This window comes from Bos taurus, chromosome 25 (genome assembly GCF_002263795.3).
Source record: "Bos taurus isolate L1 Dominette 01449 registration number 42190680 breed Hereford chromosome 25, ARS-UCD2.0, whole genome shotgun sequence".
NCBI classification, from domain to species: domain Eukaryota; kingdom Metazoa; phylum Chordata; class Mammalia; order Artiodactyla; family Bovidae; genus Bos; species Bos taurus.
This window is the reverse complement of record NC_037352.1, coordinates 3,966,656-3,985,512: the sequence shown is the minus strand read 5'-3', so window position 1 is coordinate 3,985,512 and position 18,857 is coordinate 3,966,656. Positions and strand designations below refer to the sequence as shown.

The following is an 18,857-nucleotide window of genomic DNA, read 5'->3' as shown; positions in this document are numbered from 1 at the left end:
TGCTCGGGGAACTAGGTCCACGAACTGCAACTAAGACCTGGTACAGCCAAATTAAAAAAAAAAAAAATTACGTGAGCCTTGCAGGTGATGTCCAGGTCCTATGGCAGACCAATTAGGTCAAAATCAGTGAGGCAGGGCCCAGACTTCAGTCTTCTGACTGAAGAAGCCGTCAAACCCCGTGTTTACGTAACTTGTCCGTAGAGTTACATGTACCTTATTGTTGTTTAGTCGCTAAGATACATCCAACTCTTCTGCAGCCCCGTGGGCTGCCCATGGGATTTCCCAGGCAAGAATACTGGAGTGGGTTGCCGTTTCCTTCCCCATGGGATCTTCCAGACCCAGGAATCAAACCCATGGCTCTTGCCACGTCTCCTGCTTTGCCGGCGGGTTCTTTACCGCTGAGCCACCACTGCACCTTGCTCTTCCTTTCAAACAGCTAAAGCAGCAGTTGCCTGGTCTGTCGTACTCTATTCTTTTAGTCCCAACCTTCCTGTGTAATTTTATTTTAGATATGTGCCTTACAAAATGGCGTAGAGTTGGCTTTTGTTTTGTTTCCCTATTCTCCCCTGAGAGTCTTATCCTTTAGCGGGTGAGTTTAACTCATTCTCATTTATTGTACTGACTGCTGTGTTTGGACCTGCTGCTGCCATATATTTTGTATTTCCTATTTATCATGCTTTCTCTTTGTTTCCTTCTTGCTCTCTTCTTGCATTTTATGGGACTGACCTTTATTTTCACAATTAAATTAGGATACAAGGCCTGAAGTGGGCAGAGTGGATGAAAATACCCTGACCCAAACAGTCTGAATCTCTGGAATTACAGTTATTGGAGAGCTTTTCTAAATCCTGCCTATTATACCATAAACTTTTGGACAATAGGACTTAACTTACCTTTTGGTGGAGGTTCTTCTGTGGCTCTTAATTCCAGGATTTGTGTAGGCTGGGGGCTCAACAAATAGGTGTCAAATTAAATAGACATTTTAAGCATGTTGACAGCTCCAGGGACTTGGTGATGGAGAAGGGCCTGTCCCCAGGGCCTGTAAGAGGGGCAGAGAGATGACAAGGAGTTGGGGGTGTGGTGAAAATTTATTCAGCAATTACTGAATATCTGGAAATCTTGGCGATCTGGAAAGCTGACAGGGGGTGGCAACAGTCACCAGCATGGACACTAACCTTCTGGCCCCAGGCAGGTCTCCCTTCCTGCCCAGGCTCATTTTATGTATCTGCACTGGAAGCAGTAATAGTACCAAGCTTAATGATGGGTTGTTAGGATCAAAGCAGGAACGCATGTCAGACACTGGGGGAGGGCGTGGCCCAGGGAGGGGTTCCGTCATACCAGTTCCTTCCCCCTGAATGGCCTGTTCAGAGGGACAGGCTGGGAGCCCCTCATGGTGGCATCTTAAGAGAATGAATGACTCAGCCTCACCTACCACCACTGATGGTTACTCAACCACTGTGATAATTATACTGCTGAAGATGCCAACGAGATGTAAGTCACTGTGCCTCCCCTGGGTGGTGAACACCTTTCTGCTTTGTCTCATGTCCTTGATCTCTCCGCATCAGTTTGTGGAATAGTATTGACAGACCCTGATGCTGGCATAGATTGAGGGCAGGAGGAGAAGAGGGCGACAGAGAATGAGATGGTTGGATGGCGTCTCCAACTCAATGGACATGGTTTGAACAAGCTCAGGGAGATGGTGAAGGACAAGGAAGCCGTGTGCTCCAGTCCATGGGGTCACAAAGAGTCGGACACGACTTAGCGACTGAACAACAATATTGACATCCCTTTTGTTCTGAGGAGGTGGCTCCGACACCTGTTCGGATCTTGACACCCTCACTTCCTAACAGTGTGACTTTGAGCAGGTTTCTTAGCCTCAGTTATCTTCATCTGAAAAATGAGGAGAGAAGAATTATTCACATGCTATAAAGTGTCTGCTCAATTCAACATGTATTTATTGAGCCCCAAACCTGTGCAAAGCCTGGAATTAAAGGCTACAGAAGGGTCCTCCCAAAAGATGAGTAAATCCTTACTGTCCAAAAGTTTATCACCTAATAGAATTAAGAAAAGTACCCCCAATTACCATGAGGGCATGTTTCTCCCAAGATTGCCAGGTGTCAGGAGGTGCTTCAGGAATAGGCCGAGCGGGTGACGGGCACCTAGTGAGTCCTCTCAGTGTCTGGCTGTGCGTTTCTTCAGTCATTTCCTGCACCTCCTGTGTGTGCCTTTGCGGTAGAGACAGGGCAGGTGTCCTGGAGTGAAAGCCTTTGCTCTCTCTAGCCTGGCAGTGTTTAAAGAAGGTGGGGTCTGGGGGCCACCTAGCACCCAAGATGAACTTGGAGGTTCCTCTGAGGGCTGCCTAGGCCCTGGAGGCAGGCAGGACCCAGAAGGGGTTGACCATGGGGAACAGGAGGCCAGGCCCCTTCTCTGGACTCTAGGAGGGGCGAGGCTGGGACAGGCTGGTTCCCAGGAGAGGTGTGGGCTCCTGTGCATGCCAGACATTCCGAGACTGATCATCCGGCTCCGCTCGCACCCACTGAGACAGAATTAACCCCAAAAGGGAGGGACTGTGGACATCGTCAAGGACCAGAACGTGGGGACTGACTCAGGCCTGGAACGTGAGGTGGTGCTGGCCAGGGAGGAAGGGCCATCACCATCAGCCACACCTGGTCCCTGCTGGTTCCCATCTTGATGCCCAGAAAGAAAAAGCAAGTTGGGCGTGACCAACAGGTGACAGAACAGTTCTAGGCAGGCAGCGACTGCTGGGGTGGGGGCTTATGGTAGGGCTGTGGCCCCTCTGTAGTGGTATGACCCCCTGGAGGTGGGTCAGGAAAGAGGCCGTTCTCCCAGGAAGGAGGATGGCGTGGCTGGAGCAGGCTACATGGCAGACTCTGGCCTGTGGCCGTGGGCAGAGACACTGGAGCTCTGGGGGCCCGGGAAAGGGTGTGGGGCTGTGGTCTGTGTGCTCTGGCGCTGCGCACCCAGGCACCGAGCTCTGCTGAGCACAGCTGGGAGCCCTGGATTGTTTTGAAGTCAGGCAGCCAGAGACCCATAGACGAGACCTGCCCTTGGGCAGGTGTCTGGCCAGTCTGGACACTGGCAAAGCAAAGGAAATGACCTTTTTTTTCCCCAATTAATTAATTTACTTGCTGTGTCAGTTCTTCGTTGCAGTGCACAGGATCTCCGCTGTGTCACAGGGCATCTTTCATTGTTGAGGCTTCTAGTTGAGGCTCAGTGGCCGCACGGCATGTGGGATCATAGTTCCCCCACCAGGGATCGAAGCCATATCCCCTATATTGCAAGGTGGATCCTTAACCACTGGACCACCAGGGAAGTCCCAGGAAATGACCTTTTATTAAGTGGCTCTAGGGCACTAGTGGTTAAGAACCCACCTACCAATTCAGGAGATGTAAGAGATGTGGGTTCGATCTCTGGGTCGGGAAGATCCCCTGGAGGAGGGCATGGCAACCCACTCCAGTATTCTTGCCTGGAGAATCCCATGGACAGAGGAGCCTGGTGGGCTACAGTCTATTGGATCATGAAGAGTCAGACGTGACTGAAATGACTTAGCATGTACGCGTGGATGCTGATAACTACCTTATGATGTACGCAGGTGCCAGGCGCTAATGTTCCGAGCCTCCTCCAGCTTCATTATGGCAGAACTGATGGGCTGCAGTCATTGTGGGCTTATTGCAGAGCGGTCCAGGGGCTGCAGAATCACCCAGAACTATGCCGTCGTATTTGTTAACCACTTGCCATGTGAGATGTGCGTAGAACAACCTGAGATGCCCTGCAAGTGTAAACCACATGCCAAGTGTTGAGGAAAAGAGAATGCAAACCATCTCTTTAATAATGTTCTATTGACTATCAGAATAATGGTTTAGCTCTACTGTGTGTGAGCGTTAAGTCACTTCAGTCGTGTCTGACTCTTTGCAATCCCGTGGACTGTAGCCTGCCAGGCTCCTCTGTCCATGGATTTCCCAGGCAAGAATACTGGACTGGGTTGCCATGCCCTCCTCCAGGGGATCTTCCTAACCCAGGGATTGAACCTGCATCCCTTATGTCTCTTGCATTAGCTGCTGCTGCTGCTTCTGCTAAGTCACTTCAGTCGTGTCCGACCCTGTGCGACCCCATAGATGGCAGTCCACCAGGCTCCCCCGTCCCTGGGATTCTCCAGGCAAGAACACTGGAGTGGGTTGCCATTCCTTCTCCAACACATGAAAGTGAAAAGTGAAAGTGAAGTCATTCAGTTGTGTCGGACTCCTAGTGACCCCATGGACTGCAGCCTACCAGGCTCCTCCGTCCATGGGATTTTCCAGGCAAGAGTATTGGAGTGGGGTGCCATTGCCTAATACAGCATTAGCTGTATTAGGTTAAATCAAATGGTGTATAAAAGTTGAGTTCACCTGTTTCTTTTTATGTTTTTCAAATGGCTACTAGGAAGATTTAAACTACAAATGTGCTCACATTCTGTTTTTATTGGACAGCGGAGGCCTTGAAAGCAAATCAACCTAGCCCCCACCCTATCTGCCTTGGGAACATTTTCCACCTATCAGATATGTCTTTCTGTTTGCTACCCAGTCAGTGGATCCAATAACCTCATTGTGCAGACAAGGAAATTAAAGGTAGGCAGGTGAAACAGCACATGTTGTTATTCCAAATGCCAGCAGCTGTTCATTAGATTACTGCTGGGACGAGCTCTGTGCCGGGCACCATGGACACAGCAGTGAGCCAAACAGACCAAAATTCCAACAATCCTGAGCCTTCCTGGTGTGACATGCACGTCCAAGGTCCAAAGTGTTTTATGAGGCTCCTCTCTTTGAACTGTCTCCATCCTCTGGATGGGGCTGATTCTTATTCCCATTTTGCAGATGAGAAAACTAAGGCACAGAGAGGCTAAGGAACCTGCCCGAGCTCTCTCAGTCTCTGTTCTTTCCCTGGGCCAGGCTGACTCAGTTTCCCTCCCTGCAGGCAGGATGGAGAGGAATGGACCAGTGGGTGCAGGGAGAGCTGACAGCAGGAAGGGCTGGGCCGGGTCCCGGACAGGAGAGCGAGCTCTCTTCTGAGTGTGTTTAGAGCATCGACGAGCCTGAGGCTGGACAATGGCAAGATCTGGTTGAGTCTTTGAAAGATCTCTCCTACAAATGTGCAGAAGTTGGCTGGAGGCAGCAAGGGTCAGAGTGCAAGGAGATGGCTGGGCGTGGCCGTTACATTGGTCCAGGCGAGAGGTGATGCTCTTGATCAAGGTGAGGGCCTTAGGGCCAGAGAGAGGATGGAGGCACAGGGCTCTCTTCCCAGGCACAGGGCTCTCTTCCAGGTGGAGTCAGGGGCGGCAGAGGCAGGGGTCTGGGGTGGTCTTGGGGTTCTGCTTGAACAACTGGGTAGACAAAGCCTCTCCACCCTGCACGTCTGCAGTGTCCCTGCTGCAGACCAGGGACGGCAAATCTCATGGTGGAAACACCCTAAACCCCTCAAATCCCAGACCTAGTGACCTAATGCTTACTCCAAACCCAGGAGGGTTCCTCCAGACTGGGGCTGGGAGCTACACCCTCTCATTGCCCATATATGTGCATGGCCCCTCCCCTCAGGAGCTGGAGGAGACATTCCCAAATGTCGAGGTGACTTGTGAATTCTCCATGCCCGGGCGAGGTGACATCCACAAGGCGGAAGCAGAGTGTGTCTGGGCTTGCATGAAGATCAGTGTGGATGGCCCGGGTGGCCCAGGGACTTTTTTTTTCAGCTCCCCCATGCCTCTGGGTTCTGACATGGGGCCTTGGCTGTCAGCTTTTATCAACTCCTTAAAAGGAGCCCAAATCCCTGGGTGGTGACTCTGGGTGGAAGCAAAGAACCTGGGCTGCCTGCAAGGCACCACTTTGTATCTGTTCTCTCAACCATGCCCTAGCCCTGAGGGGTGTGGACTACCGTGACCCCCAGTGACAGACGGGTAACCTGAGGCTCAGAAGGTTAGGTGACTGACAGCTTAATAAGGACTGAGTCAGGATCCGGATCTAGGTCGCCGGCCTTGGTCCAGATGCTTAACCACCAGGTTATACTGCAGTACGGCTTATCATGGAAAAGGGCCAGGGGCTCCCCACCCAAAGTAAAGCATGAAGGAGTGATTGGCGGTAGGTGGGGCTGAGGGTCCTGCAAGAGCCCTGGGTGCTCTGTCTTTCTCCACGTGGAGCATCCGCAGAGTCTGGGTGACCCGGAGTGCCACCTCTGTCCCCACTTCTCTGATCGGCTTTCCTGCCGGCCCACTGACCAGACCCCACCCCGCTGGGCTTCACAGCACGGGGTTCCAGCCCCGGCTCCCAAGTCTGCAGCTGACCTCCTGGGCTATGAGCAGCCACCCGCAGAGCAGGCCAGGCTGTGCTTCTAGAGTTTCTAACTCCGGTGACAGAGTGAGGGTGCCCGATGCCCCGTGAGGCTCCCAGGCCATCTCCCCGCAGCTCTAACTCCGAGAGCACATCCTGAGGGACAAAGAGACGCCTGTTCCAGGCTGGTGCGTGCGGGCTCAGACCCAGACAGCGATTGTTTGTCCCCGAGTGTCCTCAAACCCAGTCATGGGACTCTGAGGCAGCCCCAGACATCCCCCTGGCCGTGCCCTCCTCGCACCAGGAGTCTCATACGCAGACTGGGCCAAGGAAACGGGGTCCCTTGTCATGCCTCAGATGGGACCTGGGCCCTCCTGGACCCTCGCCAGACTCTAGTGTCCTCAGCCTTGGAAAAGAAAACAAGGGCGGATTCTCTGGAAAAACAACCCCTGTCTGCAGGGTGTGACTCCACCTGGCTTGTGAAACCCATTCACCTTGTCTGATCAAAGTCTGGGCTGGGCTGAGAGGACCGTTTCTGGAGACAGCCAAGACCTGGGTCCCATTGCCCTTTATTAGTACCAGGTGGGGTCTCGGGCCATGGCACCCACTGCCCAACCTGTCAAGGTGGGCATCCTAGACACACCATTGCCCAGAAAGATCTGCTCCTATAGGGTAACCTGGAAACCTAGACGTGAAAAAGTGAGTGTTAGTTAGCTCAGTCATGTTTCTTTGTGACCCCATGGACTGTAGCCCACCAGGCTCCTCTGTCCATGGAATGCTCCAGGCAAGAATACTACAGTGGGTTGCCATTTCCTTCTCCAGGGCATCTTCCCGACCCAGGGATCGAACCCCCATCTCTTGCGTCTCTTGCGTTGGCAGGCGGGTTCTTCACCACCGCGCCACCTCTATGGTGGGGATACTGACCACGCCGGTGGAACGCCACCTCTCCCACAGCCTCCTCTTGTTGATCTGTCCTTTGCCTTTCCTGGCACTGCATTACGAGGTTACACGGATGGTTAGCACAGTCAGGATTTGAACCCTGTCTGGCTATGGACACTGGCTGCTCCCTGTGTGACCTTGGGCGGGTGCCTGCACTTCTGAGGGCCTCAATTTGCTCACCTGTGTAATGAGCAGGTGGGGCTTGATGACTTCTGAGGCACCTACCAGTGCCAACGGCCACTGCCCTCAGCATCTCTGTCCATGTTAAACTTCTGAGTGAGTGGAGGGAGGCTGGGTATGTCCCTCTCCCAGCCTGTCACTCAGATCTACTTCCCTGGTCCCTTCCCTTCTCTGGTGGGGTCGGGATGGGCACCTCAGCTTTCCTGGCTCAGCCCAGAGATCCCCATCTCCATGAGTGGGACCGGACTCGGAAGAGGCTGGTAGGGAAGAGCTGTATCTGGGCCTCCATCAGTTGGGCTGACAGCCCCCAGGGGCCGTGTCTGGCTGCCTCAGTGTGGCCCATTAGCTGGATGAAAAGCTGGACCGGCCCAGCCAGTTCTCAACCCTCTTGGGATTTGCACATACACATATACACACACACACACCACCCACACACACACACTCACACCCGGTGCCCCTGCAGGTTCCTGACTCGCCCACATTCCTGTACTCCTAGTGTGGGGCTCTGCGGCTCTCAAGGGAACACATATCTGCTCCTATGGCCAGCTGGATGGCGGGAGGAAGGCAGGACCCTTTGGGGCCTCTCATTTGGGACTCCAAACCCAAAAGGCAGAAGTGCTGAGACTGCTCCAGAGGCGTGGGTTGGAATCCCAGCTCTGCCTTGCTTTAGCCAGTGAGACTGTGGCCAAGCTAGCTAATGGCTCTGTGCCTCAGTTTCCCCATCTGTAAAATGGGAGAACAGTGCTACTTCAGGGGGTGGTAGGATTAATGAGCTCACCTGGATGTGATTTGCTTAGCACCGGCCAGGCACATGGTCAACCCTCTGTGAGGTTTTAACTACCACCTTCCAGGCAGCTGGGTGTAACCCAGAACTGGCCCAGCCTCCATGGAAAACAGGATAAAAGCTGGGGACCATTCAAGAGGGTGAGGGAAGAAGAAACACATCCCTGCCACTTGTAAATGGCACTTGCCAATGTTTTTATAACAGTTTTATTGAGATATAACTCACATACCATATAGTTCACTCATTGTGCTTGTGCCTAGGTGGTCAGTCATGTCTGACTCTTTGCGACCCCATGGGGTGTAGCCCTCCAGGCTCTTCTGTCCATGGGAATTCTCTAGGCAAGAATACTGGCCTGGGTTGCCACGCTTTCCTCCAGGGATATTCCCAACATAGGGATCAAACCCAGGTCTCCCACGTTGCAGGCAGATTCTTTACCATCTGAGCCACCCGGGAGGCCCAGTTTGCTCATTAACAGTGTACAATTCAGTTGTTTTGAGATATTCACAGAATTATATGACCACCACCATAATCAGGGGCTTCCCAGGTGGCACTAGTGGTAAAGAACCTACCTGCCAACACAAGAGATGTGAGAGACGTGGGTTTGATCCCTGAGTTGGGAAGATCCGCTGGAGGAGAGCATGGCAACCCACTCCAGTATTCTTGCCTGGAGAATCCCTTGGACAGAGGAGCCTGGCGGGCTACAGTCCCTGGGGTCGCAGAGAATCGGATGCGACTAAAGCAACTTAGTACGCATGCACACCATAATCAATTTTAGAGCATTTCGTCACCTTAAAAAGAAACTCACACCCTTTAGCACTCACTCCCCTTCTGTCTCCCCATCCCGCCCCTCCTGACTATTAACCTACTTTCTCTTTCTATGAATCTACCTACTCTAGATAATTCATGTAAGTGGACATTTTGTGTCTGGCTTCTGTGACTTAGCCTCGTGGTTTCAAGGTTTCTGCATGATGTAGCCTGTGTTAGCGTTTCATTTCTATTTTCCATTGTATGGACGTTCTGCATTTCGTTCATCTGTTCATTAGTTGAACTTTCGTGTTGTTTCCGCTTCCTGACTATTGTAAATACTGCTGCTGTGAACATTTGTGTACAGGCTTTGACGTGGGCCTGTGTTTTCATTTCTCTTGATATCTATCGGGTAGAATTGCTGGTTTCCTTGCTTGTAAAGGGGCACACACACCTCCCCCAGAGACCTGGGGTGAGGATGCTATCGGGGCCGTGTCTGTGGACGTGTCTGATGTCTGGTGAGGCGTGTGCACTAGGTTTCAAGTTACCACAGTGACTCTGTGGTCATCCCCAGAAGACAGATGGAGAGGCTGAGGTGCTTGCCTGGGACGGTCCAAGCAGTAAGTGGTGCAGCAGGCCTTGGAAGCCACGCCTGTCTGACCACACGCTCCCACCGAGCTGTCCTTTATTCCCCACCAGGAGCACCAGGTCCATGGAGCTGGCTGTCCCCACCCCACCGCCCTGTGTCCCCTTCTGGTGCTGGGCTTCAGCTGGCGTAAAGGGCTGCCCAGGGTGCAGTCCAGGAGGCGCTTTCCTTGAACCTGTCCCCTCCAGTGAGGGGCCTGGTTTGGGAGCTGGCCCCGTGCCCTGGGGTGCGGCTGGGCTGGACCCGAGAGGGATAGAGGCCCCCACCTAACCCACACTGCAGGATTGCAGTGGTGGCCCTGGCTGTCACGGTTAAATATTTGGGTTGAGACTCACCGTGTCTGACTGCTGAGACCACAGTGGGGGTCAGCGGCTGGGGTTGGGTTGAGGGCAGAAGTGTTCAACATTCGCCATGTGGTCTGCCCAAGCCAAGGTGGGGGGTGATGGGAGTTGGCCCATGGCCTGGCAGCCTCACCCCACCTTACTCAGAGCCTCCATGCACAGTCCCCTCTTCTGAGCCTTCCTGGGTGCTCCACTGAATATCAGCTTTCTCCACCACAGGACTTCTCAGAGCCTTTACTGACTTATTGAGGGGTCGGGTTTTCCTAACCACCTGGGTGACAAAGCTTTCATTCCAGGAGCAATTTACAAGACCAGGGTTCCTGGGGCCCCACTTTGGGAAAGGCTGCCTCCTTGGTTTTCTTCACAAAGGGTGTGGCCTGGGTGTTGTTCGCCAAGACCCTAACCCTCTCGCCTCCTAGCGCCTGTGTATCCAGACCTGGTACAGAGCAGGCCCCCAGGCAAGGTTTGGGCCTGAGCTGGACAGTCTTGCAGCTTCTGTTCATGTGCCTGTTTCTGCCACCACTCCGGCTTCTCCCGCAGCATCAGTAGTATCTGCAGTGTTGAGCCTCAGACCCTGCTGTTGTTCAGTCGCTCAGTCGTGTCTGCAAAGTCGTGTCTTTGCAGCCCAGTGGACTGCAGCATGCCAGACTTCCCTGTCCTTCACTATCTCCCAGAGTTTGCATAAATTCGTGTCCACGGAGTTGGTGATGCCATCCAACCATCTCATCCTTTGCTGTCCCCTTCTTCTCCTGCCCTCAGTCTTTGGAGTCAGTGTGTGAGGTCTTTGATGGAGACTGGAGGACTAAGTGCCGATTTCAGCCACTGCTGGGTAGCCGTGTGGCGGGGACCAAGCTGCTTCCCTTTCTGGCCTTCGTTTCTTCCTTTGTTTAAAGAAAACAAGGAGCTGGACAATAATCGTTAAGGCTCCTTAAGTATAATCATGAACCTTCATGAGGCTTATGGGGCACCCAGCTCTTTGCCTGCATAACCTCACTCCCATTCCTAACACCCAACTGGGAAAGGTCCATCTGATAGCGGGAAGCAGAGGCACAGAGAGGGACAGCAGCTTGGCCAAGTCACACAGCCCCAATGCACATTTGAGTCCAAAACCAAGGTCTCCTCCACTCCCACATGGTGTTTGCCAGGGTGGGCTGAAGTGTGATTTTGCAGGGCAGACAGATACAGCCAGAGGGAACACAGAAACGCCAAATGAGAAAGCCTTTCCGATTTCAAATCTCTCCCAGACACTCTGAGAACTCTCAGGAGGTCTCAGCTCGGTGCCAGCAGAGCTCTAGCTTGGCTGCGGGGTGTGCATGCCAAGCTCTGCCTTTAAGCAGGAGAGGGCAGGGCTCAGTTTCAACGTGTGCAGGCAGCCAAGTGTCCAGCTAGAACTTAATGCCATCCTTTTATTTCTATGGAATTTATTTTGGCTATTACCTCTTTATGGCAAGGGCTTCTGGTTTTCTGTTTACAATGGGGAAGCAAGTCCTCTTTCTTAGGAAATTTATTTAAATATAAAGAATGAGTAGATTGAAAGAAAAGTATCAGGTATTTAATAATAAGACTGCTGACACAAAAACTTGTACCCGAGTGTTCAGAGCAGTCTGAGCCATCATGGCCAAAAGGTGGAAACAGCCCATATGTCCCATCAGTGGATAACCAGATAAATAAAATGTGACATAGCCAAGCTGTGGAATATTATGCAGCCATAAACAGGAATGGAGCACGGTCACACACTAGCTACAACACGGATGACCCTCAAGATATTGTTAAGTGAAAGAAGTTAGACACGGAAGGCCCCATGTTGTACAGAGTAGGCAAATCCATAGAGACAGAAAGTGGATTTGTGGTCGCTAGGGGCCATGGGGTGGAATGGTGAGGAGTGAGTTGCTGAAGGGGGTGGGGTTTCTATTTGGGGGTGGTGAAAATATTCTGAGATTACATAGCAACGATGGTTATACAACCTTGTGAATATACTGAAACCCCTGAATTATGCACTTTATTTTTCAAATTTACTTTTATTGGTTTATTTGGCTGCACCGGGTCTTAGTCATGACATGCGGGATGTGAACTCTTAGTTGCAGCAAGTGGCATCTCGTTCCCTGGCCAGGGATCGAAGCTGGGCCCCCAGCACTGGGAGCGTGTGGTCTTAACCACTGGACCGCCAGGGGATTCCCAGAATTAGCACACTTTTAAGGGGTGAATTTTATGACATGTGAGTTATATCTCAATAAAAAAAGTGGGAGAGCACAGTACACTTGCTCTGCCAGCATGGCAAATAGAAGCACTGGGGTGACGGCCAGAGCAGAGGCTGATTCCCGGACGGCGCCGCCTCACTCTGTGCCTTTAGTGACATTGCCCTGGGGGTACAGCCAAGCTCCATTCCAGGCTCACTGGGCAGCTTCCCTCTGAGGCCGGGGCGCTGGCGGGACCCCGCCCCTGCCCTCCGGCCCTGTGGCTCACCTCCTGGCTCTCTGCCTGCAGCGTCTCTAACAAGGAGCTGTCGGAGCTCATCGAGCAGTTGCAGAAGAATGCCGACCAGGTGGAGAGGAACATCGTGGACACGGAAGCCAAGATGCAGAGAGTGAGTGCCCGCCTCCCACTCGGTGCCCCCGAGATGCCAGCCCCCTGGGGACCCGGGGCTCAGATGACCCCGAGGTTCTCACCTGGGCGTGATTCTGCTCCAGGGGACGTGTGGTCATGTCTGGAGACATTTTTAGCCACGGCACCCTGGGGAGTGCGGGGTCAGGTATCTAGCGATGGAGGCCAGAGAGGCTGCTATGTAGCCTACAGAGCACAGAATGATTCAGCCTCAAATGTCCAGTGCCCAGGTGGAGACACATTGAAGAGGAGCCTTCTTAGTGCTGTTAATACCAGCTCCTCCACCCCGGATACCGAGTTCCTGCAGCCATGGGCCCTGTCTGGAGCAGAACCGCAGTCTCAGGAGCCAGGCCTTGGCTAGGACCTTGGTTTTGCCACTTACTGTGTGACCTTGAGGAAGTCGCCTTACCTCCCTGTGCACCCGAAAGGGGAAACCATCACCCGGTCTCCTGGGCTGCTGGAGAGATTTGATGAGATTATGCAGGTGGCGCCAGTGGTTAAAGAACCCTCCTGCCAATGCAGATAGACCTTAAAGTGAAGTCGCTCAGCCGTGTCCGACTCTTTGCGACCCCGTGGACTGTAGCCCCCAGGCTCCTCCGTCCGTGGGATTCTCCAGGCAAGAACACTGGAGTGAGTTGCCATTTCCTTTTCCAGGAGATCTTCCCAACCCAGGGATCGAACCCGGGTCTCCCACATTGCAGGCAGACGCTTTACCATCTGAGCCACCAGGGAAGCTCTTAAAGACCCAGGAAGACCTTAAAGACCCAGGTTCAATCCCTGGGTCGAGAAGATGCCCTGGAGAAGGAAATGGCAACCCACTCCAGTATTCTTGCTTGGAGGATCCCATGGACAGAGGGGCCTGGCGGGCTGCAGTCCACGGGGCCGCACAGAGTCGGGCACGACTGAGTGACTGAGCACAAGGCACGTATGCGGGTGCCATGCAGGGCTCCCTTTGATTAACAGCATCGTCATCCTCGCTTCCCTACCACTGCCACTACTCAGACGCAGGTGGGCCAAATCATCTCCCCACTCCATGCCTCAGTAACAACCGGCCCGAGCCCAAAGGTTCTCCCAGGGATCCTGCTCCGTGGGCAGCCGTGCAGCCGTGCTCACACCTGTGAGCTGCTAAGCTGGCTGCCTCCTCTTCGAACCCCTCCCCACCAGCCCAGAGTGGTTGAGTTCATACCTTCTTTGTAGCTAGAGAGGGCCAGGATGGACTGTGTCAGTGACAGAGCTGACCTCAGAGCCATTCCCCCACCCCTAGAGGGGGTGTTGCCAGATTTAGCAAATGAAAATACAGGATATCCAGTTCCATTTGAAGTTTAGGATGCAAATTTTTGTGGGTATGTCTCCCATGCACTACTTGGGATATACTTATATTATGAATTATCCATTGTTTACCTGAAATTTGAATTTAAACGGGCGTCTGTATTTCATCCACATTCCAGGCATGACTAAGACGCAGGTCCAGAGGAGCGCAGGGGCATTGAGGGTGGACAGGTCATGAGGCTGGCTGGCCCCATGGCTGGCCCCAGGCCCAGACATGGCTGCCTCTCGGCTGACCACCCAGGTGTCCACTCCCCTGAGGAACAGGGGTGGGTGGGGGGAATGACACCCTTTGGGTGAGAAGTAGGGGGTGGGGAGAGCTCGGGACGGGGGCAGGGTGGATGAGAGGGTGCTCTGCGCCCCTAGGGTCTCCTTCCCCCAGGACCTCCCTTCCCCCTCCCCGCTTCCGCCCCTCCTCTTTCTTTCCGGCCTCAGCTGACCCTCCAGCATCCCTCCCTCTGGCCGTGCCCTAGCCCTGATGCCCAGTCCCTCTGGCATTTTTTTTTTGTCCCCACTCTCATGATTGCTATGGTGGTGTGTGCGCTTTCCTAAATGAAAACAGCTTTTTGGGGTGTGTCATTTTTTCCTCCTAATAAAAGTAATATGTGTTCGTGACAAACATTTTGGGGCCAATAAACAAGTATAAAGAAGCAAATTAAGATGGCATATGATTCCACCAGCAGAGGGGAAGACCATCCCCTCACATCCGGTGTCTCTCTGACCTTTTCTGGCCTGTGAGAGTGTGAGGGAATAGACCCCAGCCCTCGTCTCATGGTATTTGCTTAGAGTCATGACTCAAAGTAGCAAGGATGTGTTTGGAAGATCATTTTGAATTTGTTCTTTGTTTTAATTCAAATGAACAAACTTAAACCAGATTTTGGAGATGGCACGGGCTAATCTTTTTGTCTTTTCCTTCTTTGGAAGAAAACATCATTATTAATTTTATTTTATTTAATGTTTTATAAATAATTTAAAACTATTCATAAATAAATATATCTATTCATTTATAAGTTAAAATTAATTTTATTAAAAGAGAACCCAAAAGTTCTCTTTAATTTTCCTATTTTCTAAAATGGAAGTGAGGTTCACATGAGATAAAGTGAAGCATTTAAAGTGTAGAATTTCATGGCATTTCATACGTTTATGATATGCAATGACCACGTCTTTCTGGTCCCAAGGTGCTTTCATCCTCCCAAAGGGAACCCCTATGCCCATCTGCCCGTGACTCTGCCTTCTGTCTCTTTGAATATACATATTCTGGGTATTTCATAGAAACAGAATCACACAGTGTGTGGCCTTGTGCACTGCTCTGCTTTCCCTGGTGGCTCAGATGGTAAAGAATCTGCCCACAATGCAGGAAACCCCTGTTCAATCCCTGGGTCTGGAAGATCCCCTGGAGATGAGAATGCCAACCCCGTCTAGTATTCCTGGGGCTTCCCTGGTGGTTCACATGGTAAAGAATCTGCCTGCAATACGGGAAACCCTGGTTTGACCCCTGGACTGGGAAGATCCCCTGGAGAAGGATATGACAACCCACTCCAGGATTCTTTTTGTACCTATCCCAATTTTTAAATGCCAGAAAAGCCGGAAGGCTTGGGGAACACCTGTAACCTCACCACACAGATCCTACCAGTAACCGTCTCCTGGATTTGCTTTATTGATTATCTGTCCGTCAGTGTGGGCAAAATTTACAGGATACGTCGGTCCCTATGACTTTTTTTTTGTACTTAAAAACACTTGTCTGTGGTAAGTGTCCAACTTTTAAGAGTTCACGCTTGTGAGTTTTCGCGTCAGTCGGTACCCATGGAACCTTTACTCAGGTCAAGTCAAAGGACATTTCCCGAAAGGTCCTGGGGGACCTTTGCAATCAATGTCACCCCCCCACCCCCAAGGTAACCACAGTGCTGACCTGTCCTCATTGATCAGTCTTGCCCGACTGTGGACTCTTGAACGCCTGTGTGGCATCTTTTGGCTGGATATTCTCTCTCGTTTTGGCTGGACACGTTTTGCATTCCCACGAGGCCCTGCACCTCTGGGAATTAGGAGATGATTAATTTACTTCCTCCTTTTGCAAAATTAATCTTTGACACGGTCATTGCCCAGCAGAGCTTCAGATCAACTGGCGAAGATGGAGCCGATAAAATTCCACCCAAGCCAAGAACCATGATGTTGAAACTTTTTAACCAGCCAGACCTACCCGCAGTGGGGCGATGGTCCAGCGACTTTGACCTTCTGCCACATGGGTCTCACCTCCAAAGCCCCACCCCTGGCTGCCCAGCCCTCCCAGAGTTGGCCCAGGAAAGACCTGGAATGTGGGCTGGATACCATCTCTTCCTCCAAGAGGGAGCTGAGTCATTTTACACTGTACCAGGCACACCACCACCTCCGTTCACTTCTTTTGCCTTTTGCTGTTTCTGCCTTTTGTGCTTTTTCTTTTTTTTAACAGCTTTATTGAGGCGGGTTTTACAGATCAGAAAATGCACCCCCTTCGAGCACACAGTGCAGTGATTTTTTTAGTAACATCACCAAGGGGTGCAGCCATCCTCACAGGTCGGTTTCCAAAACTGTAATCCCTTTGTAAGCTCCGCTGTGTATTGACTGCGGATTCCTGCTCCCATCTAGCCTCTTTTATGGATCCACCTACTTGGGGCAGTTCCCATAAACCAGTCCTGAGGGGCGTGGCCTTCAGTGCCCGGCTCCTCTCACTTGGTGGTTTTGAGCTCGTCCCCATCTGTACTCCCATCTTCTGGCAGCTGAGGGATAATCCCCTGGTCCCTTGGCTGCCTCTGCTGAAACATGGGTTTCTCTTACTGCCATTGCAGAGATGGGGACACTGACCCCCAGCTGGGGGTAGAGAACTGGCCTCCGAGGTCCCTTGTGTGATCCCCCCCGCCCCACCTGTGCTCAGTCCAGTCTCTGACTCGTCCCCCCGCCCACCCCCGGGCCTGGCTCAGAGCCCATCTGCACTCCATGAAAGTCCACTAAGTGGATTAACAGGCTGTGTTTAACCTGCTGTTCCCACTGCCAGTTCATCATTCTTCCCTAAATTATCAGAGACCCTGGACTCATAAACCCTGAATATTCGTGGAAAGGTTGATGCTGAAGCTCCAATCCTTTGGCCATCTGACAAAAAGAGCCAGCTCTTTGGAAGAGACCCTGATGCTGGGAAAGATTGAGGGCAAAAGGAGAAGGGGATGGCTGAGGATGAGATGGTTAAATAACATCACTGACTCAATGGACATGAGCAGACTCCAGAAGATAGTCAAGGACAGGGAAGCCTGGTGTGCTGCAGATCCATGGGATTGCAAAGAGTCAGACATGACTTAGTGGCTGAACAGCAACAACTGGGACTCATCATCGACTGAGCAACTGTACCTCCCAGACGTCCACCCACTCTGTTCATTCTCGCCATTTCACTGGCAACACCCCCGCACGGGCCACCCTCAGCTCTCGCCTGGGCCTTGTCGCAACACCCGACTGTGCCCCTAGCTTGGACCCGCTCCCCTGAGGACCCCCTGGAGGAGTCGCCTTTAAGGATGGGTGGCACCATGCCCTGTCCCACCCCCAGCTTCCTCCCCTGACCGTCCTTCCAGTCATCATTTCCTGCCACAGGACCTTCACACAGGCCACTCCCTCTGCCTCCAATACTCTTCCCCTTCTTCCTTCATTCTTAGCCTGTGTCACTGCCTCGGGGGAGGCCTCACTGAATCCCAGAGCCCGAGCTCAAGCAGGTCCCCACGTTCCACCTCTGCTGTGCTTCCTTGGTAAACTCCGACCGGTGCAAACTTTGTCATCTTTGTTCCCTGACCAGGGAGCGAACCCATCTCCCCCTGCAGTGGAAATGTGGAGTCCTAACCACTGGACTGCTAGGGGGTTCCTGAGGTTTATTTATTGACAGGCCTTTCCTGGGGTCTCCCTCCTCCCTTGGTGGCACAGTGGTAAAGAATCTGCCTGCCAATGCAAGAGATGCAAGAGCCGCAGGTTCTATGCCTGGGTTGGGAAGATCCCCTGGAGGAGGAAATGGCAACCCACTCCAGTATTCTGGCCTGGAAAATCGCATGGACAGAGGAGCCTGGCAGGCTACAGTCCACGGAGCTGCAAAGAATCAGACAACTGAGCGCGCGCACACACTGCCCTCCTCCCTGGGCTGGATGGGCCATGTCTCTCTGTGCACAGCCATGTCCCGAGCCTGCTATCTCAGAGCAGGGGCTGGGCAGGGCCAGGGGAGCCCCCCGATCCTGGCTGTGCCCCCTGAGTCCCTGCCCTCTGTCTTCCCCACCCCTTTCTCGTGCCTCTCGCAGGACCTGGCCCGGCTGCAGGAGGGCCAGCAGCCCGAGCACCGGGATGTGGCCCTGCAGAAGGTGTCAGACTCTGAGAAGCTGCTCTACATGCTGGAGGCGGACGCGGCCATCGCCAAGCACATGAAGCACCCCCAGGGGGACATGATCGCCGAGGAGTAGGTCCCCTCCGCTTCTGGTCCTGAGGGAGCCACTCGGAGTCAGAGCAGTGGGGCTGTAGCCGCTCAGTGTGCAGACACCTGAGTCAGGGTTTGTGGAGGGCTGACGGTGGGGCCAGCCCTAGCTGAACACTTCACGTGATCCTTCCAACAACCTATTTCACAGCTAGGGAAATTGAGGCTTGGAGTACCCGGTCCCCTGTCCTGGTCACAGTGTGATCGCAGTCCCCGACCTCCAAGCTTGTGAGTGCACTGTCCCCTGCCTGATGCCTGGCTGGCTTTCTGAGCTCCTGGCTCTTGCCTCAGCTCAGACATGGACAGAGCACTGTCCCTGTCCCAGCCCAGCCCTGAGCCCTGCCGGGTGGATAGTGGGCTCCAGAGAGCAGCAGACTGGCCTGTTTGTTCTGGAAACCTCTATGGCACATAGTAGGCCCTGGGGAAATATTGGTGGGGGAAGGCAGGATAAAAGAAAGTGGGCAGGAGCAGGGCAGGGAGTGACTGCCTGGACCCAAGGCCACTGTGACCCTGA

The 18,857-nt window shown here is 52.9% G+C and overlaps 1 protein-coding gene across 3 annotated transcripts in view; it reads left to right on the top strand.

Moving 5' to 3' along the window:
• PPL (periplakin) overlaps positions 1–18,857 on the top strand; it is a 48,634-nt gene that overhangs the window by 11,144 nt on the left and 18,633 nt on the right. For all 3 annotated transcript variants that reach the window (XM_005224662.5, XM_002697888.7, XM_005224663.5), the window contains exons 2-3: positions 12,430–12,529; positions 18,174–18,328. In XM_005224662.5, coding sequence (XP_005224719.2) covers positions 12,430–12,529; positions 18,174–18,328 — 255 coding nt within the window. The remainder of the gene's footprint in view (positions 1–12,429; positions 12,530–18,173; positions 18,329–18,857) is intronic.